Source organism: Dama dama, chromosome 14, assembly GCF_033118175.1.
Source record: "Dama dama isolate Ldn47 chromosome 14, ASM3311817v1, whole genome shotgun sequence".
In the NCBI taxonomy this organism is placed as follows: Eukaryota; Metazoa; Chordata; class Mammalia; order Artiodactyla; family Cervidae; genus Dama; species Dama dama.
Window position 1 is genome coordinate 66,847,070 of NC_083694.1, and position 25,860 is coordinate 66,872,929.

At 39.1% G+C, this 25,860-nt stretch overlaps 2 protein-coding genes across 7 annotated transcripts in view; one reads left to right on the plus strand and one right to left on the minus strand.

The window, feature by feature from the left end:
• Positions 1–6,670: 6,670 nt before the first annotated feature.
• TATDN3 (TatD DNase domain containing 3) lies at positions 6,671–20,536 on the minus strand. 3 transcript variants are annotated; one of them, XM_061160988.1, is made up of 10 exons: positions 20,404–20,536; positions 19,023–19,055; positions 18,037–18,110; positions 17,742–17,826; positions 15,008–15,070; positions 13,993–14,102; positions 13,767–13,822; positions 12,317–12,429; positions 9,318–9,395; positions 6,671–7,615 (listed from the first exon to the last, which is right to left on the minus strand). In XM_061160988.1, exons 1-10 carry the CDS (start codon positions 20,467–20,469, stop codon positions 7,472–7,474), a joined length of 822 nt encoding a protein of 273 aa, XP_061016971.1. In that variant the 5' UTR covers positions 20,470–20,536; the 3' UTR covers positions 6,671–7,471. The 3 variants fall into 3 exon arrangements, with proteins under 3 accessions (XP_061016971.1, XP_061016970.1, XP_061016972.1); XM_061160987.1 differs by having other exon boundaries at positions 9,318–9,398; XM_061160989.1 differs by lacking the exon at positions 20,404–20,536 and adding an exon at positions 20,035–20,206 and having other exon boundaries at positions 9,318–9,398.
• A 51-nt stretch (positions 20,537–20,587) lies between these two features.
• NSL1 (NSL1 component of MIS12 kinetochore complex) overlaps positions 20,588–25,860 on the plus strand; it is a 41,380-nt gene continuing 36,107 nt past the window's right edge. For 2 of the 4 annotated variants that reach the window (XM_061160982.1, XM_061160986.1), the window contains exon 1: positions 20,589–20,860. In XM_061160982.1, coding sequence (XP_061016965.1) covers positions 20,627–20,860 — 234 coding nt within the window. In that variant the 5' untranslated portion in view covers positions 20,589–20,626. Of the gene's footprint in view, positions 20,861–25,860 lie in introns of all 4 variants that reach the window. The other 2 variants (XM_061160984.1, XM_061160983.1) reach the window with 2 other exon arrangements.

Consider the following 25,860-nt stretch of genomic DNA (forward strand, 5'->3'; position numbering starts at 1 on the left):
GGCTTGATCTCTGGGTTGGGAAGAACCCCTGGAGAAGGGAATGGCAACCCACTCCAGTACTCTTGCCTGAAGAATTCCATGTTCAGAGGAGCCTGGTGGACTAGAGTCCATGGGGTCGCCAAGAGTTGGACACAACTGAAGTGACTAAGCACGCAAGCCAACAGAGACCATCAGGTTGAGAGGCTTTGTGATACTTGAAAGAAAGTGCTAAAATGGAAGTCAGGGGATTATAAATCTACATGTGTCACACATTAGCTGCAAGAATTTACACAATTTATTTAAATTACTTGGACTTTAGAAGTAATCCACAGAAAATTCCTGTACTGAAGATATTGGACTTCTAACACTTACTGTCCTTACATGCTATGCATGGTTCTCTAGTACATTAAGTAACTGAACTGGGAAATGAGAAGTAATTTACACCATTTTTAACACCCAAGATATAAATACCACTCAGGTTATTCATGAATTACTTGAATTGAGATGCTCACCAAAGAAGTCATCTTTTTTTTTTAAAGATATGCTTGTTTTGGAATTAGGCAAAGATAAGGGGGATGAGGGGGCTTCTCAGCTGGCTCAGTGGTAAAGAATCCACCTGTCAATGCAGGAGACATGGGTTAGACCTCTCAGCAGGGAAAATCCCTTGGAGAAGGAAACGGCAACCCACTCCAGTATTCTTGCCTGGGAAATCCCATGGACAGACGAGCCTGGCAGACTACAGTCCACGGGGTCACAGAAGAGTTGGAGGCAGCTTAGAGACTAAACAAGAAGGGGGATAAGAAGTATTAGGATGTTTTTCTTGTGATATATGAAAAAAAGAGCTGGAATGGAAGTCATTCCATGTTTAAACTTGTAACGTTGATAATCCCTGAATTATCTAGTCTTTTCCCATACTATATTTTTGACTGACTTCGTAATCTTAGCACAAACTTGGTCATAATTTTAAAAGGACGGTGAGGGAGTTGCCTGGTGGCTCGTGGTTAGGATTCTGGGCTTTCACAGCCTCGGCTCGGGTTCAGTCCCTGATGGCGACCTGAGATCCTGCAAGCCATATGGCATGGTCAAAAATTTAAATAAATAAATAAAATAAAAGAGACAGTGAGATTTGCATATTCATGAAAAGCTAAGCTCTAAAAAGCATAGAACCAGTCTCTGGAAACCCTTTTTAAGTTACTCAGATCTTGTAAATGAAATGTCAGTTCACAATAAGCTGCTTTGAAATCTTCAATCAAAAGCATGAAAAGGGCAAGAAAGGGCAAAGCAGGAATTAAACTTTGAAGTATGACTGTAGCTCAACCATGCAAAAACAGGATTCTTCTTTATGTTTAGTTTAGAAGAGGGATCTGAGAGAGGGGAAGAAAACATGCAATAGCAACAGTAAAGAGGAGGACAATGACAGACAAGTAGTGAGCAGGAGGGAGACTGAACTCCAAAGTGATAATGGGAACTCTTGGTTGCATCAGAATGAAAGAAAAGGACTGATGTCTTTCTTATTTAAAGAATGATACTATCCCATCTGTTTTTTACTAGAATAAAAAAAGATGACAGCTGGAATAAGAAATGCTTCCTCCAGTATGGCAGGTCACCATATACATAGAGGGCAAAAGCTCTTTTTACCTTTCAGCTGGGGAACAGCTCCTGGATAAAACAAAGACTTGCCTTTCCAGACCAAGAGAGTTCACTCCTATTTTTCAAAAGATTTAACATTAAAAAATATTTGCGTAGCAGTTAATGCATTTATAGGTTAGGAGGAGAATAATAAGCATATTTAAAAAAATCAAACCAATGAAGAGGTATTTAATATTCAATATCCATTTCAAAGTGTAGATTGAAAGATAAAATATTGACTTCTCAACTGCCATCAGTTGGACTTACTGCCTCCATTCCTCTTATTTATTTATTCATTTCTTCCAGCTTTATTGAGATACCATTGACATTTAGCACTAAGTTGAAGGTTACAGCATAATGAGCTACGTACATCGTGAAAAGATTATCACAGTAAGTTCAGTGAACATCCATCATTTCATAGACACAAATTAAATAGAAAAACATTTTTTCTTGTGATGAGAACTTTTAGGATTTACTAAAAGACTAACATATGTATAACACACAATAGTGTTAATTAAATTTATCATGTTATACATTACATCTCTAGTACTTAGTTGTCTTACAACTGGAACTTTGTACCTTCACTTCGGCCTTCCCCCACACCCACCTTCAGGCACAAATACAATCTCTTTTTGTGAGTTTGTTTGTTTTTAAAGTATAATTGACCTCCAACACTATTTTGGTTCCTATTACACACAGTGACGTCTATACATTTCAAACTGATCACCATGATTGCCTAGTTATGATACGCCACAATGCAAAGATATTGCAGTTACTGACTATATTCCCCACACTGTACATCTCATACCTGTGACTCATTTATTTTGCAATTAGAAGTTGTACCTCTTAATCTCTCAAATTTGTTTTTTTCCTTCCCTCAACCCCCTTCTGGCAACGACCTGTTTGTTCTCTGTATCTAGAACTGTTTCTGTTTTATTATGTCTGTTGATTTTTTTTTTAAGATTCCACATAAGAGTGAAATTATGCAGTCTTTCTTCCCTTGTGACTTGATGACTACCTTTATTGTTATGTTTGGATTCCTTTCTCTTTTCTTAATATCTTCTTCTTTTTTTTTTTTTTTTAATTATTATTATTTTTTTCTCTTCTTTTTTATTATCTGTTTTTCTTTCTCTTTTTTGGTGTGTGTCTATTATAGATTTTTGGTTTGTGGTTATGATGAGGTTTATATATAGCAATCTCTGAATGTAATTGTTGTAATTTGTGGATTTCTTAAGTTCAAGTTCATTTTAACAATCCAGAATTGTAACACCACTTCCCCAGTGTTTACTGTTTTTGACATCATATTTTATATCTTTTTGTTTTGCGTATCCCTTAACTGTTGCGTATGTAGATAATTTTAGTATTTCTGTCTTCTAATCTTCCTTTATAAGTGGTTGATATACCACTGTTACTCATACTTGCCTTTATCAATGAGCTTTTTCCTCTTGTAACTTTCATGTTCCTAGTTGTGGCCTTGTCTTTTTCACTTAGAGAAGTCCCTTTAGCGTTTCTTGTAAAGCTGGTTTGCTGTTTCTGAACTCTTTCAGCTTTCACTTGTCTGTAAAACTTTTGATCTATCAAATCTGAATGAAACACTTGCCAGGTAGGGTCTTTTTGGTTATAGGACTTTTCCTTTCATTCTTTTGAATATATCATGCCACTCCCTTCTGACCTCCAGACGTGTTAGTTACTCAGTCATGTCTGATTCTTCGCAACCCCATGGACTGTAGCCTACCAGGCTCCTCTGTCCATGGCATTTTCCAGGTGAGAATACTGGAGTGGGTAGCCATTCCCTTCTCCAGGGGATCGTCCCAAACCAGGGATCAAAAGTTTCTGGTAAAAAGTCAGCTGATATCTTTATGGGAATTCTCTTGTAGCATGTAACTTGTAGATTTTTCCTTGCGACTTTTAATATTTTATTTTTAATTTTTGTCATTTTAATTACAATGTGTCTTAGTGTGGTCCTGTTTGGGTTGGTCTTGTTTGAGACTCTGTGCTTCCTGGACCTGGCTAAATGTTTCCTTTCTGAAGTTAGGGAAGATTTTTGCTATTATGTCTTCAAATACGATCTTTACTCTCTCTCTTCTCATTCTGGGACCCCTGGAATGTGAATGTTAATACACGTGATGTTGTTCCAATGGTCTCTTAAACTGTCCTCATTTCTTTTTATTCGTTTTTCTGGTCAGTGTCAGTGATTTCCACTCTGTCTTCTAGCTCACTGATTCCTTCCTCCATATCATTTAATCTACTGTTGATTGCTTCTAATGCATTTTCATCTCAGTTATGGTATTCTTCATCTCTGTTTGATTCTTTGTTACATTTTCTAACTCTTTGTTAAAAACCTCGAATCTCTCTTTCTGTTCCTATAATCCTCTCCTGGGTTCTTTGAACATCTTTATGATCATTACCTTGAACTTTTCATCAGGTAGATGACCCATCTCCATTTCACTTGGCTCTCTTGGGGTTTCATCTTGCTCTTTTGGAACATATTCCTGTGTTACCTTCTTTTGCCTAACTTGATGGTTTTTTTTTCCTCCTGTGTATTTGGTATATAGGTTCCATTTCCTAACTTTGGAAAATTCGCCTTTCATAGCTGCTGCTCAATCCCTTCTGGTCACCAGAGCTATGTGCTTTAGGGGTGCCCCCTCTGTGGACTGTGTGGGTCCTTCTGTTATGGGAAGTTGAGTACTGTGGAAGCTACGGTAAGGTGTGGCTGGCCCCTGGTCTGGTCGGCTGCCAGGCCCTACCTTGTGTAGAGGCTGCTAGGTGTTAGTGAGCAGGACCAGGCTGTGAGGGGCTCGCTGCAGAGTCCTGGGGGGTCTCAGGACCACTGGTCAGTGGAGCCAGGTTCTGGGATTGCTGGTGGTGGGGCTGGGGTTCCCTGATTTAGTGTCAGCCTGCTGGTGGGTGGGGCTGCTTCCACCCACCCACATGGCTGCTTGTGGGTTCCATAGTGTCCCAAAGCTGGTGCTGACCCGCTGGTGAGTAGGACTAAATCTTGGAGCGGCTGACTGAGGGGTCCCAAGGTGTCTCTGAGCTGGTGTCAGCCTGCCGGTGTGGGCTGGGTCCTCACATGGCAGGTTATGGGGCTGCGGGGGTCCTGGGTCTGGTGTCTGCCTGCTGGTGAGTGAAGCCAGGTCCTGGGTCTAGTGCTGGCCCACTGCTGAGAGGAGCTGTTTCCTGGGACCTCTGGCTTCAGGGCCCTGGGGGGTCTCATGGTTGGTAAGCTGGTTTGCTGATGGACGGGGCTGGGCTTCAGCCCAGGTGATCATGAGGCTGGTGCTTGCCCACCAGTGGATGAGGCTGGTGTTGGTGTCCTGGTGGGCAGGGCTGGGTCCCAGGGTCACTGTGGGTTCAAGGGGTCTTAAGACATCAGGCCTTCTGATGGGTGGGGCTGTGTCTCCCCCGAGCTGCTTCTCAGGGCTGAGGTGTCCTGGTACTGGGGCGGACGGGCTGGTAGGCAGGACCAGGTTCTGGTGCTAATGAACTTGAAGGAGGATTCCAAACTGGCACTTGCCGGTACCACTGTCCACCAGGTAGAAGCAGCTCTCTAAAACCTGCTGCTGCCAGTTCCTACGTCCCCAGAGTGGGCTCCAGTTGCCTCCTGCCTCTCTGGGAGGCTCTTCAGGGTCAGCAGAGAGGTCTGACCCAGGCTCCCTTCAAACCACTGCTTCTGCCCTGGGTCCTGGTGTGTGAGATTGTGTGTGCGCCCTTTAAAAGTGAAGTCTCTATTACCCACAGACCCCTGGGTTTCCAGAAAGTAAGCCACCCTGGCCTTCAAAACCAAACACTTTGGGAGCTCATCTTCTTGGTGGAGGAACCCCGGGCCTGGGGGGCTTGATGTAGGGCTCAGACCCCTTATCCCTTGAGAACCTCTGCAGTTGTAATCAACTCTCGTTTGTGAATTGCCCACCTGGGTGTATGGGTCTTGATGATACCATGTCTCCGCCCTTCCTGTCTCATTGTGCTCCTTCTTTATATCTTTAGTTGTAGACAATCTTTTCTGCTAGTCTTCTGGTCTTTCTCCTCAATACTTGCTCTGTGAATAGTTGTAATCTGTGTGCCTTTGAGAGGAGGTAAGCTCCGAGTCTTCCTATGCTGCCATCCCGCCCTCTCGTTGACCATCTCTGTTCACTTATTTAAAATAAGTATGCGAGAACATATGATATTGCAAATCTTGCTTCGGGACACATAGAAGATGCAAAGACAAAAATAGTTTGCCGTCAAAAGGTTTACAATCTCTGGAGGTGAAAAACATAAAGTAACCCTAATAAAAAGGATTCACGTGCTAAATGTCATCAGACTGGTTTTCAAAGCATTTCATTTTTCATTATAGTACTTCTCACATTGCTTTGAAATTTGTCCACTTGTCAATCTTTACTAAACTGAGAGCTGAAGACAAGAACTGTCCCGTGTTTTTCTCTGTAGCCTACTGACCTAAGACTAGTGGGCACCCTGTAGGAAGAGCTCAGTAACTGTGTAACAAATGAAAGAAACCGATGAATAAATGAAGAAAACAAAACGGCTACACAGTTTAGAGGGCAAAGACATGTCTAGCTGGGGTGACTGTGTAGGCTAAAGTCATGTAAGTTGGATGTTAAAGGATTTAAAGGTAAGAAGACGTTTGACAAAGGGATTGTGAGCAGATGGCGGTAGGAAACGGGCAAAAGAGATAGAGTTAAAACAGAACTCAGAAATCTAGTTTTAACACAACCTCCCACTAAATGTAGGAATTTCATCTGTCATCATGGTGATAAGTGACTGAATATCTCATAAAGGGTCCTGTTCTGCTTCATAAGATGGTCTAACTTGATTGGGGGCCCTTTACCCTCACGCCTCCATAAATGAATTCATTTCAAAATATTGAAGATTATGTAAAATCTCTTTGATTTTAGGAAGTTGTTTCTCTGGCAGGTACTTTTTCCAGTGCTTGCTGCTTATAAAATTTAACAAAATTAAATACTCAGGGTTTGGTATGAATCACAATACTTTATAAACTACATTTAAGATTTTTTTTAAAAAAATTGTAGCAAAGTACACATAACAAGATTTACCACCTTAATAATTTTTACCAGTATAGTTTATTGGCATTAAGCATATTCATATTGTTGTGCTACCATCACCACTATGTACAAGATTCTCTTCACTCCTGAGATTTTCAAAACTTGAGAATGTAAAATATTACTGCATGCAAAAATGTCAAATACATTTTTAATGAAGTTACATTTTGAACATGTGAAAAAATTCAGACTGGAACTTAAAATCAAGTAACTAAACTTTGGGGCTTGGTGTTTAATGATGATTGTACAAACCACTGGCTTCACAAGTCAGAATCAATATATAAGATCAATATAAAAACCTTGATCATTTTTCCCTTAGAGAGAGAATTCAAAATGCAAAGTTCAGTTTTGCAAACCCAGAAAAGACAGGACTTTTGACAGGAGAAGAAACTAGCTACTCTCCTGTCACTGGATAAATCCTGTGGGAAGTCAAAGAGGTGGTAAAGAATCAAACTGTGGCCTGTTCCATGCCATCACAGTAGTGCTGATTTCTTATCTGTGGGAGCCACCCTCGCCAGAAGAAACAGTTTCAGTTCATTGGGTGGTTGCTCTTAATGGGCAAAGTAAGAGGCAGCAGTGTTCCCCATCTCCTGCTATGGGTTCATGAAATGAAAAACTGTGCAAGGCAGAATTTGAACCCAGGGTTTCAGGATCTAAACCCAGTTTTCCTTCTGAGAGAAACTTCTCTCTAAAATTATAATCTTCTCTATCTTGATACTTCTCCGGTGGCTTCTCCAGTTGAGATGCGTCAGGACACTTATTTTTCTCAAACACTGCCCTCTGCAGGTGGTTTGGTTCAGACGCTATTTTGGGAGCAGCCGCTGAAGCTTGGGAAACAGTTTCAGTGCGTTCTGTGTTGTCACATCTATAACTTCTTCCACTGAGACCCCTTTCACCTGGGCAATATATTCTGCTGAAATGGAAATGTTCCGGGGCTCGTTCCGTACCTGAAACAGAACAAAGAGACACTGAGTCAACCGTGACACTTGACGGAAGCAATCCTTGGAGACTGTGGATAAACGAGATGAAAATGAGTAGCTAACAACTCATGGGTTCTTTCTTTTTAAAATGGGGGTGGGGAGAAGGCCCTGAACTTCAGCCTGAAAGCTAGGGCTACAACACTGACTGTAAGGCTATGTTGCTCTTGAAACACAGGGCTCACAATACCCTAGGGCAGGGTGTTAACCGCTGAGGTCCCAGAACCTAGCACGTGACGCAGTCTGCACAGTGGACACTTGGGGACCTGCTCCTCAGGCAAGTGCTTGTAAAGGCTGTGTTCTGCTGCGTGGCCACTACCCTCCACAGGCCGCAGTGGTGTGATTCAAGTCATGCCGTCGTGTGTCTCAGGAATAAATAGATTATGCACCCATATTTCACTGATTCTACGACACATTTCTCCCCTATCTTAACGTCTCTGAAACTGGTAAATATTTTATTGACATTCAATGGCATGTCAAAGTATAATTGGTAGTGTTTTCTCCCTTAAGGGTCACAAAATAGTGGTACATCTACAATCACTGGCATTTAGATTTGATGAAATATATTACTGTTGTTATTATTTACTCAGGATGATAATGTTCAGAGGAATAAGATAACTGTTAAGAGTAAAAAAAAAAATAACCTTGATAATATAGGCTGCTAAAAAAACAATGAAAAATGTACACCCAGATTTAGGTTCAAGGACATTCTTTATATTGTTAACAACATGATTTGAACTGTGTGGGTCCACTTATACATAGGTTTTTTTCAATAAAAATTACAGTACTGTACAATCCAAACTTGGGTTGAATCTGTGGATGCAGAACCATGTGAACGAGGGCTGGATCCAGGGGTGTAAAACTAAAGACACGGAGGGCAGATAGATGCGGACTTTCCATGGTATGGAGCAGGGCTGGAGAAGGCGTCAGTACCCCAACCACTTCACTATTCAAGAGTCAACTGTACTATGTTGGAAACAAACAACCTACATGGCAATATCCAGTTAAATATACTCACACGCTAAAATTTATATAGTTCTTAACCAGAATGAGGAAAAGTGTTTATTTACTGACGAACACATATGTTCACCACATAAAAGCAAGATATGAGATGACGTGTTAAGGCTAATTCTATTTTTATGAGAAATATGTGTATATATGGATATAAAAAAGTGTGGGAAAAAAAAGTGTGGAAGGGCATAAGAACTTGCATTTATTTAGTGTTTATCATAGGCAAGGTTTTGTTCTAAGTTTTTCATGGAATTTCTCATTTAATCCTCAAAATAACTCTGTGAGATAGGTACTATGATTATTACCATCCCTTTTTTACAGATAAGAAGGGATCCTAAACAGCTAGTAAACAGCCCAATTGAGGTTTCAACATGAGCAATCTGTTGTGGTAGTTTCAGGTGTAGACACTAAGCTTTTCTACTATACTGGCCTAGATTTCAATATGACATAAATTAGGTTGTGACCCATAGCAAATAATATTCTTTGGAGCTCTACAGCCATATTTGGAAAAGACCTGATGAAATTTAAGTCAATATAACCTTTCAACCTAGCACTAAAGTAAAATTCCATTGTATTTACACTGTTATGAGAAACACAGCTAAAGTGAAAATATTTCAAATGAAAGATACACTAAATAATGTAGAAATAGGAAATCATTTACCTGTTTTTCTGGTCCCAGTGCAGGGGAATCCGTTTCTAAGCAAATTGAAGTTAAAGGTAACTGTTTCACAAGTTTCTGCTTCTTAGAGAAAAGAGAAAGCTAGTAAGATTATTTTATTTTTTTTTGTTTTGTTTTTTTTAGCTAGTAAGTTTAAAACATGAGAAGTAAAGATTAAATAAGGAGCATTAAACCTACCTGTCAACGCATTCTACTCTGCAAGAATCTAAAATTCATGCCTGAATATTCAACTAATAAAGGTCCACTATGTTCTTACCATTCTATGCTAACAGATTTAAAAAGAAACATTTTTGGGAATTCTCTGGTGGTACAGTTGTTAGAACTCTGTGTTTCCACAGCAGGGGGGCCCAGGTTTGATCCCTGGATGAAAAACTAAGATTTCACAAGCACTGCAGTGTGGCCAAAAAAAAAAAAACACCACATAGTTTGCCAAAAATTATCTGAAGCCTCTAGGGACTCCAAGAGCAGCAACCAAGAGCGAAAAATGAGGTACATCCAGCAAGAACCAAACATCTGGTATCACATGCTCACTGAAAGATCCACAGAAGAGATGTCTGTTGCTTCTCCACCGCTACCATACTCAGGGTTTCTTCCTGCTATTCACTTTAAGGCAGTCAAGGTTTTATGTTTATAAATCCAAGTTCATATGCATATTTTGAATTTTAGATTAGGAAATAGATGGTTTTATATTCTGTTTATGATCTTGCCTGGATTATAAGGACATCAATTAACTCAGTGAGTTTTACACCACGAGCAATTCTCTTGTTGCCACTGCACTTTTTAAGGTAAAAAATGGAAAGGTGATACATGATGCAGAGTGGAACAATGATAAAATAAATTATTTTAAGAGTAAAAATTTCAGGCCTTCCCTGGTGGCTCAGTGGCAAAGAACCACCTGCCAATGCAGAAGACACGGTTCGATCCCTGGTCCGGTAGGACCCCACATCCAAGGAGCAACTCAGCCCGCCCACCACAACTAGGAGCCTGCGCTCTAGGGCCTGGGTCCTGCAACTACTGAGCACGCACACCCTAAAGCCTGTGCTCCCCAACAAGACAAGCCCCGCGAGGGGGAGCCACACACTGTAACAAAGAGAAGTCCCCCGCTCACAACCAGAAAAAAGCCAGCACAGCAACGAAGACCCAGCACAGCCAAAAAAAAAAAAGAGTAAAATTTCAAAAGCACAGGAATATGTATGCTCATGCACTGCTGGCAGACAAAAACTAAACTGGTATAAACTTCCTCAAAGGAAATGTGACAATTTAACCACATATTTAAAAATACATACCCTTTTTCTTAATGGTTCCATTTATACACAGTAACTGCAAAAGTTATGTGAACAACTGTGGACGGACAAAGCTATTCACTGAAGTGCTGTTTTTAACAGTGAAAACTAGAAGCAACGTAACCTTTACTTAATGCTTAATTAAATTAAATTTCCCTGGTGGCTCAGACGGTAAAGTGTCTGTCTACAATGCAGGAGACCCGGGTTTGATTCCTGAGTGGGGAAGATCCCCTGGCGAAGGAAATGGCAACCTACTCCAGCCTGGAAAATCCCATGGACGGAGGAGCCTGGTGGGCTACAGTCCATGGGGTCGCAAAGAGTCGGACACTACTGAGCGACTTCACTTTCACTTAACTAAATTACAGTACATCCATATTGCAAAATATTATACAATCATTTTAAAGAAGAGATAGGTAAAAAAAAGAAAAAAAAAAAAAAGAAGAGATAGGTCTATGTTTATAGATACAAAAAGTACCCATGAAGCTAACTCAAAACAAAACAAAAAGAATATGACATCTTCATATTTTATATGAATCAGATGTTAACAATGATTGTCTCAGTGGTAGGATGGGTTGGGTTGACCTGAAATTTGTCTTTTTCTGAAGTGCCTCAATTTTCTATAATGCACAAATATTATCTTTAAACTTAGAAAAAATAATAGCATTTTAGTTTTGAAAAAGAAATGATACCACTGCTAAAAAGTACTACTAAATAAGAAATTTTCCATGAATGATAAAAGAAGGAAAAATATAAATAATCTTCAATCAACTATACTTCAATAAAAATTAAAAAAACAAAACTAAGCTAAATTGGTAAATAAAAAATAATTTTGGACTATTAATTCTAATTGACATTTCTAGAACATCCCACCTGAAACTCTAGAACATTCCACCTGAAAATAAAGTCCAGTGTCCCAGTATTTTGAAATGAAGTGCTTCAGCTTTAGTCTTCCAGGCCTCCCCTGAGTCTCAAAAGGCTGGTTCAAGAGTTAATGATAAGGAAAACTGCTAACAACTTAGACTACAAATCAGTCATATAGGAGAGTCACCAAATTTCCAGTTCCCTGAAAGATACAGACGGAGGTCTGACACACATTCCTAAGTTGTTTTTACAGGAAGCAGACCGTCACCAGATGAAAACTGCTGACCTCAAGCATGTAGATCTCAGACCATTTGAAACCAGAAGACTGACTGATGATGCTTAAAACTTTATCTTGATGTCAACCAATTTGAGAACTGAGTACAAGCTGATCACATGCCCTGCAGCCTTCTCCCTCACACAGCCTTTAAAAACACTTTTCTGAAAGCTATCAGGGAAGGTCTTTTGAGCATGAGCTGCCCAATTTTTTGTGTGTGGATCCAATTTATCTATTTTTTTCTTTGGTTGTTAGTGCTTTTGGTGTCATGGCAAAGAAAACCACTGCCTAATCTATGGTCACAAAGATTTCGATGTTTTCTTCTAAAAGTTTTGTAATTTCAGCTCTTACATTTAGGTCTCTGATCCATTTATGAGTTACTCTTGATGTAAGTATGAGGTAGGGACCTAAGATTAACTTCTGTAATGAAACCAGAATAGTACACAACAGTACAGTAATGTAAACAGTACTGAACAGTAAAAGTTCACGACAGCAAAGTAAAAGTTCATATTTTAAAGTGTTATTTCACAAAGTGTAGAACGAAACTTAATCAAAGATTTTACCTGCCCACTTCTTATGATAGAAGGAGGAATTGAGAAGAAGTACCCAGCCTTTACTCCTTCCATGGCGACAGATGGCCGACCGTCAAACGCATGCAGCAACACTTTGTCAGCACCTCTCAAAAATTAAATCAGAGTTCATTTCATTTCCTTAATGAAAGGTTTTCCCACTAATCAAATTGAACAACACAGATTTTAAGTAAATGCTGGTCACTAGAAGGTTCTGTGGTTTCTAAAGGGTAGATAAACGTATAGTGTTCAACCAGTAGAATAAAAATATAGTAAATTCTTAATCTGCAGAATAGGTAAATAAAATTGAAACATATTTTAAACAATTATTTAAACTTCTCATACCAACCTTCTTGAAGTTTGTGAACTCTCAAATTACTGTTCCTAACAGGTTTTTAAGTGGTCAAACTGTCCTTAAGAAGGATGCTACTGGAAATGAGGAATTGAATGATTTACAAATTCAACAGCCAGAGTAGGTTTCCCAAAAACTACTTCCAGTTCTCAAAGCAAGGCTGCTCAGCCTCCATAAAAATCGTGTTCTCAGTGATCCCAAGGGATTCAGTACTCCCCACTGAGAAGTACAATGCTTTCAAGTTGTAGGCAATTACGTTTACCTCACTATTTGATATTGTTTTTTCAAATGGCAGGTGTGACATTTAGTGGGTTACAACTGTGAGTTATGAAATCAACTTTGTGGGTCATGACTGGCCAGCATGTGCTTATATTCAATACATACATACATATGCACATACACACACATATACCTATACACACATACATACAGATGTACTGCTTCTCAAACTTCTGTCAGTTTTCTATATGAGTCTACACCAAGTTTCAAAATAAACTACATTTCTTACTGTAAGAAGAAATTTAAGAAGAAATTTTAAAAGTTTCACTTTAAAATTTGAAAAGTAATCCCATGAGAAGTGTTTTTCCTTTAGGAACAACTGGTGAAGATGACAGTGCATTTTATGTGTGATGGCCACAATCTGAATAACGCCACTTTCTGAAGCAGCAGCTACAAAACAGGCAAAACATTAACCCCAATGCGATCACCCTTCTTTGCTGTGTGTTTTCCTCTTTCTCACCAATCAGCTGGTTAAGCTGCTTAAAAAACTGGAGCTGCTAATTTTTAAATGAAGGCACTAAAGATTACTTGATCCACTAAAGATTACTTGATCCAATTTAAAAAAAATTTTATTTATTTATTTTACTTGATCTAATTTTTCATTCGCTTTATCCTGGCCTGATGAACATTACAATCACACTGAAAACCTTGTAAATAGTAGTCTGACTTGCAAAACCATCTTAATTGATTTCCATCTCTACCCATGACCCTTTCCCTTCAAGAAGAGAAATAAAGATGGCTTGTTCTAAGAGAACATAGACTGGAATTGTCAAGTTTAAACATTAGGAACATTTTTCTCAGGAACCTACATACCTTGCTCATTTAAGAGGCTGATGGTAGGTCTTCCAGCTGAGCGTGAGTGAACATTTCTGTTTAACAACAAAAAAATTCCTTTTAAGTATTTACTATGAACATGTTATTTTTGATCTATTAAAGTAGCTAAGAAAAAAAGAAAAATAGAGTTCCATTTCAGGAGAATCATTATTTATCAATAATGTGCTTTAAAACTATTAACATAGAAAGATGACAATTAACCTACAAAGGCAAATTTAGTCTTTTGGCTAACTGGACCTGTCTGATTAGGACTTGTCTTTGCTCTTCCTTCTGTTCATCAGTGCCAGCAAATCTGGGGGAGAAATCCAGTCCAACCTATAACAGAAAAATAAAACAGAATCACGTTTATGGTTTAATGAATCCCAAGACAGATGATGGAGCAGTACTATCCAAGAGAAATATGAGTCATATACACAAGCCACATACACAACTTTACAGTTTCCAGCAGCCACATTAAAAACACTAACAAGACCGGTGAAATTCATTTTAATAATATACTTTAATTCACTATTCCTAAAACATTATCAATATTATTATAGTCATTCATATTATTATCTCAACACATAACCAATGTAAAATTATTGAGTTATTTTACATTCTTTTTTTTGAGGTACTGAGACTTTGAAATCCTCTGTGCATTTTATCCTGATAGCACACGAGTTTGCGCCAGTCACAATTCAAGGGCTCAATAGCTGCATGTGGTCACCATGCTGGACAGTCATGATTATAAAGGACTGCCTCCCTCGATGCTATTTTGGCATGCACTGCTATAAGCTATATTCTGAATGTGTTACTCTTATCTTTTATCTTTACAAGTGGAATTACCAAGTGATAAAATGTTTCACAACTGTAAATTATTTAATAAAAAGGTTTTAAAATTATAAACTCTAACCTATTAATATTTAAAGTATGCTTGTACATACTATTTCAACTAACCAGAGAGATGCCCTTATTTAAGCAAAAGAAAAAAAAGCAAAGTATATTGAAATGTTAATAAGGCAGTTTTCTTCCATTAACAAGCCCATGGGGAGGCGTTCTATTGTTTTATCCCCAAGTGCTTTTGCTTACTGAGGAAGTACTGACAAGTTACTATTCAGTTGAGCAGGGTGAACATAATTATCTAAGTCTGTTATAATCACCAACACTGAATTAAGGACTGCTTTCATGTATCACATGGAGGTCTGGATTAGAAATCACTTGATCAGCTAGTGGATATTTACCTCTCCAATTGCCAATAACTGATCCTTATAATTCTCGATAATGGGCAAAGCTACATCCAAATCCTGTGATGGAAAAAAAAAAAAAAAAAGTAAATTCATTCAAATAGAAGGCGAGGAATTTCATAGGTTTTGTACCAACACCTATTATATGCCAGGCACTATGCTATGCTGGGTCCTTTACATACAAATCCTTTACCCAGTTGAGGAACTAGGAATGGTAATCCTTCTATAATGGTGAGTAATTCTAGCTGGAAATTTGAGCAGAAATGTCCCATACCCAATTAGTTTTAAGAACATTACTTCTCATGAAGATTCCCACTTAAACACTTCCTTCTGTTTAGGAGGCATTACCTGGTATTTAGGAGGAGTGATCTGGATTTCCTGGAATAGCTGAGCAAGAAAGAATAAAGCCACCAGGTGGTCACCTTGGTGAGTCTGGGAGTGCACTGTTATATTCTCCTCTTAGGGTATGAATGAATGACTTGTGAATTTTAATAGTGATAATCCCAAACATCTTTTCCACTATTTTCACTGATTTCATCTTTATAGTTCTACATACCCTATTTTTGTCTTAAAGTTTCAACAATATAAATACTAAATATCATGTATATGGCTGTTTGTCAACTACTGAAGTAACTGGGTAGTACTAGTTTCCGTATCGCTATTTCCACTTAAAGAGAATTTCCTTTAGAAAGATGGTAACGATAACCCCATATGCAAGACAGGAAAAGAGACACAGATGTATAGAACAGACTTTTGGACTCTATGGGAGAAGGCGAGGGTGGGATGATCTGAGAGAATAGCATTGAAACATGTATATTATCAAGTGTGAAAGAGATCGTCAGTCCAGGTTGGATGCATGAGACAAGTGCTGGGAACTGGTGCACTGGGAAGACCCAGAGGGATGGGGTGGGGAGGGAGGTGGGAGGGGGAAGCGGGATGGGGAACACATGTAAATCCATGGCTGATTCATGTCAACGTATGGCAAAAACCACTACAATATTGTAAAGTAATTAGCCTCCAACTAATAAAAAATAAAGAAAAAATTTTAAAAATTAAAAAAAAAAAAAAGAGAGAGAGAGAATTTCCCCTGTAAGGGTTTTCTTGTAAGGCAAGAGAAAAACAAATATGTGGAAAATTTGCTTCTAGATATTTTAAATTACTTTGAGGATTTCAGTCTCAGAGTATATAAAGGCAAAGTACTTCTAGTGAGAATAATCAGAAAAAGAAGAATTAAGAAAAGGGAGGTACAACAGATGGTTGAGGAACAGGAGAAGATGTTATAATTATGCCTCAAGAGAGAGAAAAGAAGATGAGGGAGGATAAATCAAGGCCTTACAATTCCAGTAGACTCAATGAAGAAGAAATAATATTGTCAAGAGGAGCTAAGCGTATATAACCCTAGTTACCTGTCTGACAACAGCTGAGTAGGTCAGTGTCAGGAAAAGATCTTCTGTATCAAACGTTCAAACTAATCTGTGTGTCTGGGACCTCAAAGGGTCTGGAGAAGTTGGACAGATTACCCAGGAAATGTAGCACACTTAGAAAATCTTAAGACAAAGAAATTACACATTTGGATGAAGACCAGATATAGGGAAAAAGTCTTTCTGAGGGTATATGTATTATCTATAAAAACAGGAAAACAAACTTACAATGAGACTATTTCAATTCTTCATGAAATAATTTGGAAGTTTCTGGCAAGTCAAGGATAGTAGATTATTAATAGAAATACTAATTCATATCACTAATATGTATAAATATATGTGGTCTTTAACATTTTAATACATGTAAAAATATTTCAAAAGACATCCATAGGTCTATTTCTGACTTTAGCTCTATTCCTACTTCCTCCATAAGATCTCAAGTTCCTTAATAGCTAATGGTTCTATTATGGGGTTTTTAAATATTCTATACCTTTATACTCTATGACTGGGAATACTGCAAATAATTATTCAGGATTTACACATGAGGAAACAGAAACCTGGCAAAGTTAAGTGCCATAGATCGCAGGAGGCAGCAGGCCAAGTCTCTCTGACTTCAAAGTTTATGATGTTTCCACTATGTTGTTCAAAGAAGAAGGAGAGAGAAGGAAAGGAAGGGCAAAGGGGAGGGAGGAGAGATTTATTCTGACTGATTTAAAATAATTAGAATTGATTTTTTATTAAAGAAAATATTTAGTCTTTAGAACAGGGGTCAGGCTTTCAACAGAAATGAGTGAAGTGGGTTAAGTAGGGACAGGAGCCAGTGTATGGCTCAGTGGGTAAACAGTCTGCCCAAAATGCAGGAGACGCAGAAGATGCGGGTCTGATCCCTGGGCTGGGGAAGATCCCCTGGAGGAAGGCATGGCAACCCACTCTAGGATTCTTGCTTGGAGAATCCCATGGACAGAGGAGCCTGGCGGGCTATAGTCCATGGGGTCACAAAGAGTTGAACACAACTGAAATGACCTAGCACTCATGCACATATACCTTATAACCCACATTTTCTGTAAAGTTATATTTAACATTGTAGCATCATATTTAACACTGTATAAGTTAACTATTTATTTTTGAACTGCTAGGCTGTTCCCACTTTTTCTCTATTACAAATAATGCTGTAATAAACCTCTTTGTGAAAGAAGATAGAATTTCTTTCTTTTGGATTATTGCTTTAGAATAAAAATCAGAAAGAGGAGGATTACTGAGTCAAAGGGTAATAATGTTTTTTTATGGCTCCTGTTTTATAAGACTATTACCTTTAATGTGACACTTCTTTGGTCTTCTGGTGAAACTCCTTGAACTGGGTGAATACCCAAGCATGGCAGGACAAACCCCTTATACCTAAAAATGTAGAATGAATTAAGAAAGCAGGATTATTAGACTAGGAGACAATGTTACTCTGAAGAACAAGTAGGAAAGGATTTTTTTAAGGCTGTTAATGTAATTTTTTTCTTCTCATTCTCTTTAAATATGGATGATCTTTGATATTATAAACATGGCACCATAAATGCATCCTTATTAGCAATTCTATTTTCTAATGAGAAGTAGCACCTTTCTGAAAGCTGCATAATCTTTTCAAATTCTCCTGAATGTTCAGCGACCACCACAAGAGCCATAACACTGGCCTGAAACAAAAATGAATAGAACAGTTAGAGTCTCAAACAATATACATCCACTACAGTTAAATAAAAATTTAAAGTTTTCTGTGCTTTTAGTTATCCTTGCTCACTCACACTCCATCAATATTATCATAATGGCTATCACTAATTAGCTATTATGTTTTGGGCACTATGTTCAGTGAATATAAATATTACCCCATTTAATCTGCACACCCTTTTGACACAGGCATTGCTGTAATCCCTTGTATGGATCAAGAGACATTTGGATGGAGTCAAATAACTTGCCCAAGATCATTAGGCCTATGTTACTCCAAATACCACACTCATAATTAAATTGCGGTAGTGAAAGATGGCTATAAATAAAAATGGCAACCATTTCTATAACTTTCAAGGAAGACCACAAAATGCTAGTTGTAATGAATTTCATAAATGCTTCCAAAAATTAACAATTTCCCCCAAACAACTCAAAATGTTTCAGAAAACTTTTATAATTTTTCCAAGATCTTCAGAATAAGGCTAATTTAAGAACTGACAGACGGACCAACCTGTTCTATATAGCTGGCATGCCTGGTGGCTGTGGGCATGAGTTCTGGATTCAGACTATCTTGTCTGTATCACTTTACTAGTGATGCGTCTTTGGACAAGTTAATCTAGGCCTTAGTTTCCTCATCTATAAAACAGGTAACGGCTGGCTATAAAATAGTAGCTCCTTTAGAATATCGTTGAGAAACATTAAATGAGATAATGTACAGAATGGGCTTAGTTCAGGGCCTGGCACATAGCAAACAATAAATGCTGGTTATTGTTAATGTGTTTTTTTTACTGAAGCAACATCAACATATTATATCTAAATTTCAAGCTATCTTAGATCAAAATTAGTAGGAAAATAAAAAAGAGCATGTATAGCTATTGGCTTACTTTCTTGGCTTTCTCCAGCACATCATCCAGATCCTAAAATAAACATAAGTAATCATGATTATTTTAGATGCAACCAATGCATCAACCAATGCAGTTGAGGCACCATAAAGATGAGAATGATGGCAAGGAACAGGGTGGTGTGATGAGCCTAGCTGACCCACCTTCCATTTACTCTTTCAGTAAATTCTGGCTTATGTTCCCACTCTACTGGAACAGAAACTGTTATTGTTAAATATAAAAGACACTTCTCTGTCCTACTCTACCCTTCAGCAGCAATAGAAACTCCTTACTTGTCTACTTTTTTCTTCCCCAAATATTTTCTACTCTTGGCTTCTGCAAATACTTCTCTCTAGCTATCGGCTACTTATCCAGCCTCCTCGACTGGCTCTCTCTCCTCTGATTTCAGGACCGTAGGCTTCTCTCTGTGTACTTCCCGTTACGTGATCTCGTTACTATACTCATTATGCTAGTGAGTCCCCAATTTTTATCTCCAGTCTGTAATTCTCTCCTGAACCCAAGATTCACGTTTTAAAATGACCATATGACATCTCCACTCGGATGGACATCAGGTTTCAACATTTGCCAAGCATAACTATTTTCTCCCCAACAAATCTATTCCTTCTGCCTTCTCCAATCTGTTTTCCCTCATCTCAGTAAACAGCACCACCATCTCTCTACAGCATCCTCAAGTTCTTCCTCTCCCTCTCTGCACATCCAGTTCTTCTCAGTATGTACTTCAGAATCGATCTCCAAAATATAACTGAATCCATCTGCTTCTCTCCCTTGCAACTCTCCTGCAACCTCTATCATCTTTAGTCTCAACACTGCAAAAGCCTCCAAACCTCTAACTTCTAACCCTTGCTCTCCTCTATCCATTTACCCACACATCAGCAGAAAGGTTTTTAGATGGATTATCAGATCATGTCTCTCTCCTTCAACCACCCTACCATCCGACAAACCCTTTCACAGGATCCCCATTGTGATTCTAATAAAATGTGAATTCGTGCCTCACCGTTCCTATGCAAACTTCTTCAGTGCGATTTTATGCTTCTCTCTTTTTAGCTCATCAGACGCCACCCAGCCTTTCGATAGTTTGAATGTGCTAATTCTGTCCTGTCTGGAGGCCTGCGACCCGCCTGCTTTCCTCATCACCATGCACCCACCGCTTTGTCCTTCTTCCCCAACTTAAGAGTCACCTCTTGAGAGGTGTCCGCCAAAACAGAACCCCCTCTTCTTTCTCTAATACTAGCCTCTGGCTTCCAATATAGCAGGTAAAGCACGTTGACATTACGCGTGGAACTTCGCCCCACGGGAGGATAACTCGAAGGGTAAAGGACGGGGGCCGCCCCGCTCCCACGGGCCCGACCTCGCCCTCACGTACGTGGTCAAAGTCCGGGGCGGAGAGGTGGCAATGACAGTCCACCATCCCTACGCCCACCGCCCCCATCTTCGCAGCCACCAAAACCCGTGGACTCTCCGGCGGAGCCTCAGCCGGAACGCTAATGCCTCGTTGGGCTAAGTTTCCGGCCGGACGGGTGCTCCTTCCTCCCGGGGAACCCGCCCTTCCGCCCTTCGAGTTCCCGCCCACAGTTTAAGTTGGAAAGATGGAGCGGGCCTTTGGGTCGGTGGCTCGTTCCCCTTCGCGCGACGTGGGGAGAGTGGCCGGGACAGAAGACAGGGCCTCGGTCCCTGCCACACACCGAAAAGACTTCCGTGTGCGCTGCACCTCGAAGCGAGCCGTGACGGAAATGCTAGAACTGTGCAGCAGCTTCGTGCAAAAGCTCGGGGACGCGCTGCCTGAGGAGATTCGGGAGCCCGCGCTGCGAGATGCGCAGTGGGTACGGGCCCAGTAGCCATCTCTTGTCTTTTCACCCGCTTTCTCCACACCCCGGTCTCAGTGGTCAGGAGGAGCCCACGGCCGGCTTGGGCAGAGTTTAACGTGCCCGGGGAACGCAAGGGAACGAGATAGATGCTGGAGGCAGCTGGGTGTTGTTAGTTAACTTAGACCAGTGCTGTCCGACCGAAAAATGCAAGGCGAGCCATGTATGTCACTTGAAATTAAAAGGAAGAAAATAGGTGAAATTAATTTTTATGATATTTATTTAACGGACTGTGTCCAAGATACCATTTTAACTTGTAATAATTTAAAAAAAGTAACAGCTAGTTTACATTCTTTGGTTCATACCAAGCTTTTCACGTTTGTCTTAAACTTAACACCTCATGTCCTTTTCCACTAGCTACATTTTAAGGCCTCAGCAGCCACAAAGCGGCTGGATTGTACCCTGTTGGACGGTGTAGACAGAGACTCAGTAAGGAGAATCCTGGAAGTCAGTCACCAGGCTAGCTTTTGGTCTTTCTTTTTGCTTGCTTTTAGAGTATCTTGTAAAGAGCGAAAACATTTTCCCTACGAGTCTAAAATAGGTAAGGAAGCTTTCCATTATAAACTTCACTAAGATCACACTGACCCTTATGATCCATTTCCCCTTCCTTTCTCAAGTATTTTGCAAAGCTCTGTAGAAGATGAGGGGTAGGGGAAGACAACAAATTGAGGAATTTGTGCCAGTCTGAAGAAAGCACACAACCTATTTATATACAGGGGAAAATGTTAAAATGTTTGTAATGCAGTACAGTTTTACTGACCACAATGCAAACAAAATAAAGGTTAAGTGGGTGAAGAATGTAGGAACACGCCCTGGGTTGTGATTCTGTGTTCAGTGTTGTATACATTGACTTTTATATCATTCCCCGCTTGCTAGCAAGAGAAGGATAGAGACATACCTGAGGACATTTGTAGTAGTAATTTCATGGGAGAAGACTTGTTTTCTTTGTGTAATGATCTTAGAATTTACCCCTTTCCAGGAAGTGCTAAGGTACTTGGAACATTAATTCTCCTTACAGGAAAAGAGGAACTTGGCTTAACCGATTATACTTTATTAATGGATGAGAAAGTAAATTTGAAGATAAAAGATGTGAAGACTTAAACTACCAAGGGAATTCACTTGTGTTTTAATTAAGAAAACAGATAAAAGGTGGAGGCTTCAGTAATGTTGACATCTCTGTCTAAAACCACTTAATATAGTAACATTTTCTGTGATAGTTTTTTTTTAAATTTATTGAAGTATAGTTGATTTACAATGTTGTGTTAATTTCTACTGTATAGCAAAATGATTTGGTTATACATATGTATGCTTTCTTTTTCATTATGGTTTATCACAGAATATTGAATATAGTTCTCTGTGATGTACATGAGGACCTTGTTGTTTATCCATTTTACACGTAAAAGTTTGCATCTGCTAATCTTAAACTTCTAATCCATCCTTCTTCCACGCACCTCCTGCTTTGTACCCACAAATCTCTTCTCTATGTCTGTGACTTTGTTTCATAGACACGTTCTTCTGTGTCATATTTTAGATTCTACATATAAATGATATCATATATCTTTCTCTATCGGACTTCCTTCACTTTAATATGATAATCTACAAGTCCATCCATGTTGTGGCAGACGGCTTTCTTTCCTCTTTTTTACGGTTGAGGAATATTCCATTGTATATGTGTACCACGTCTTTGTGCTTCATCTGTCGATGGACATTTCGGTTGTTTCCATGTCTTGGTGGTTGTAAATAGTGCTGCAGTGAACACTGGGATGCGTATCTTTTTTTTTTTAATTTTTAAGTTATTTATTTTTGTATTTGGCTGGATCTTCATTGCTGCGCGAGGACTTTATTTACTTGCGGCGAGTGGTAGCTACGCTTTCGTTGCTATGCTATGAGTTCTCTTTGTGGTGACTTCTCTTGTGGAGCACTGGCTCTAGGGCATGCGGGCTCCAGTAGCTGTGGTGTGTGGTCTCAGGAGTTGCAGTTCCTCGATTCTAGAGCACAAGCTCAGTAGCTGTGGTGCATGGACTTAGTTGCCTCATGGCATGTGATCTTCCCAGACCAGGGATTGAACTCATGTCCCCTGCATTGGTGGGCAGATTTTTAACCACCGGATCGCCAGGGAAGTCCTGCATATCTTTTCAAATTTTATTTAGTACTTTTCTCCAGATATATGCCCAGGAGTAGGATGCAGATCATATGGCAACTGTTAATTTTTTGAAGAAATTCCATACTGTTTTCCATAGTGGCTGTATCAATTTACATTCCCACCAATCATGAAAGAGAGTAGCATTTATAATTTGTAGACTTATTTATTTAACGCTTTCAAAAATTAATTGGTTAATTTTGGCTGCACTGAGTCTTCATTACTGTGCTCAGGCTTTCTCTAGTTGTGGCAGGTGGGTTTCTCTTGTGGCAGTGACTTTTCTTGTCGCAGAACACAGACTTGAGGTACACCGGCTTAGTTAACCCACAGCGTGTGAAATCTTCCCAGGCCAGGAATCAAATCTGTGTCCCCTGAATTGGCAGGCAGATTCTTATCCACTGGACCACTAGGAAAGTCCTGTGTATTTTTTTCTTTTAATATTTTATTTATACTGGGTGTGGGTAGTGGGCTGGGGACAGAAATTGAAAATAACAATCCAAAAACAACAGAGATAGAGGATGTGGACAGTGTATTCATTTCCTATTGTTGAGGTAACAAGTTACCACACTGAGTGGCTTACAACGACAGAAAGGTATTCTCTGACAGTTCTGGAGGGCAGAAGTCCTAAAGTCAGGGTGCTGGCAGGCTCTAGGGTGTATCCCTGCCCTTGCCTTTCCCAGCTCCTGGAGGCTGCACTTCTTGACTCATGGCTCCTTCCTTCATCTTCTGAGCTCATCACTCTGACTTCTGCTCACACACCCCTTCCCTCTGATTTTGACACTCCTGCCCTTTTTATTTCCCTGGTATGGGGACCCTTGTGATTACATTGGGCCCACCTGAATAATCAAATACACTGTCCACATCTCATGATCCTTCATCACATCCAGCAAAATCTCCCTCTTTTTCCGTATAAGATGACATATTCACAAGTTCTGGGAACTAGAATGCAGACATCTCTGGGGGCCATTATTCAGCTACCATGGAATTTATTTCTTATTTGGAGGATAATTGGTTTACAATGCGGTGTTGGTTTCTGCTGTTAAACAACGTGAATCAGCCATGAGTATACATACATCCCCTCCCTCTCGAATCTCTCTCCCAACCCCTACCCCACCAGGCCACACCCCTGCCTTCCCACCCCTCTCGGTAGTTACAGAGCACTAGGCTGAACTCTGTGTATTATATAGCAGCTTTCAGGGCCTGTGAGCTCTTCCCAGACCAGGGATTGAACCCACGTTCCCTGCATTGGCAGGTGGATTTTTAACCAGCTGTTTTACATGTGGTAGGTTATGCGTGTCAGTGCTACTCTCTCAATCCATCCCATCCCCGCCTTCCCTTGCTGTGTGCACAGGTCCGTTCTCTACACGTGTCTCTGTTCCTGCCCTGCAGATAGGCTCATCAGTACCATTTTTCTAGATTCCATATATATGCGTTAATATATGACATTTATTTTTCTTTTCTGACTCACTTCACTTGTATAACGAGCTCTAGGTTCATCCACCTCAGTTCAGCTGACTCGTTTGTTTGGTTTTATGGCTGAGTAATGTTCCATTGTATATATGTACCATAACTTCTTTATCCTTTGGTCTGAAGATGGACGCCTAGGTTGTTTCCCTGTCCTGGCTGTTGTAAATAATGCTACAGTGAATATTGAGGTACATGTGTCATTTTGAATTATGGTTTACTCAGAGTATATACCCAGTAGTGGGATTGCTGGGTCATATGGTAGTTTTATTCCTAGTTGTTTAAGGAACCTCCATATTGTTCTCCACAGTATCTGTATTAATTTGCACTCCCACCAACAGTACAGTGAATTCTCTCCAGAATTTATTGTTCGTAGACTTTTTAACGATGGCCATTCTGACTGGTGTGAGGTGATACCTCACTGTAGTTTTGATTTGCATTTCTCTAGTAATTAATAAAGTAATTTTAAAAAAAAATTGATACAACTATGCAATGAATATTAAAAAGGCAATTATATTATTGGGTAATTCTTGAATAGAATTGGATAGAGTAAGGATTTTACTTTATAAAAATCTTTAAAGTATAGAATACATACTCTAACTCATAATTATCAGTCATCATTTGATTTAAGCTTATTTTTTCCTTTTTTAAAAATTTATTTTTAAATTGAAGGATAATTTTTAAACTATTTTTAATTATATAAAATGTATTCTCACTATGAAAAATAGCATAAAGCAAAAAATCTTTCAATTCCTCTCCACTATCCCTCTTCCTTCTTGGAAATAACTGTTTTGGAGGGTATAATCCTTCTCTTTTTTGGCTTTAAAGCTATCTCTCTGTTTTAAAAAGTGTTCTTTTTTTTTTTTTTTTAATACTAATAGTGTCATGCTGATATATTGTTAACATCCTGCTTTTTGTTTAAAAAACCAAATATGTCTTTGATTATTATTTGTTAATGTTATATAGAGATGTACTTCATTCTTTTAGTATTGTATGATATGGGTATATTGTATATTTAGCCATCCTCCTAGTTTTGAATTTAGATATTTTTCCCTCAATATTTCAAAATTTCAAACTGAAATAAGCATTCTCAGTTTATTTTCTTTATGTTTTTATGAGAATGGTCCTTTAGGTTATATTGATAGACATGAAATTGTTAGGCTATAGGGAATGTGCATTTAAAATTTGGATGATACCATCAAATTTCTTTAGTTTTTTACTTTTTAATGTATTATGAACATTTTTAACATTACAAAAAATAGACTAGCACAGTGAACATCCATATGTCTATCACCAAATTTAGCAGTTATCAAAAATATGTTATACTTCTGTTTTAAAGCAAATTGCATCTCTC

Coding starts and splice junctions, on each gene's coding strand:
- TATDN3 (XM_061160987.1), bottom strand. CDS start 20,469: ATGGGGGCGGTGGGCGTAGGGATGGTGGACTGTCATTGCCACCTCTCC. Junction 18,111..19,022: donor TGCTGGAGAAAGCCAAGAAA/GTAAGCCAATAG, acceptor TTTTTGTTTCAG/GCCAGTGTTATGGCTCTTGT. Junction 17,827..18,036: donor ATTATGCAGCTTTCAGAAAG/GTGCTACTTCTC, acceptor CTACATTTTTAG/GTATAAGGGGTTTGTCCTGC.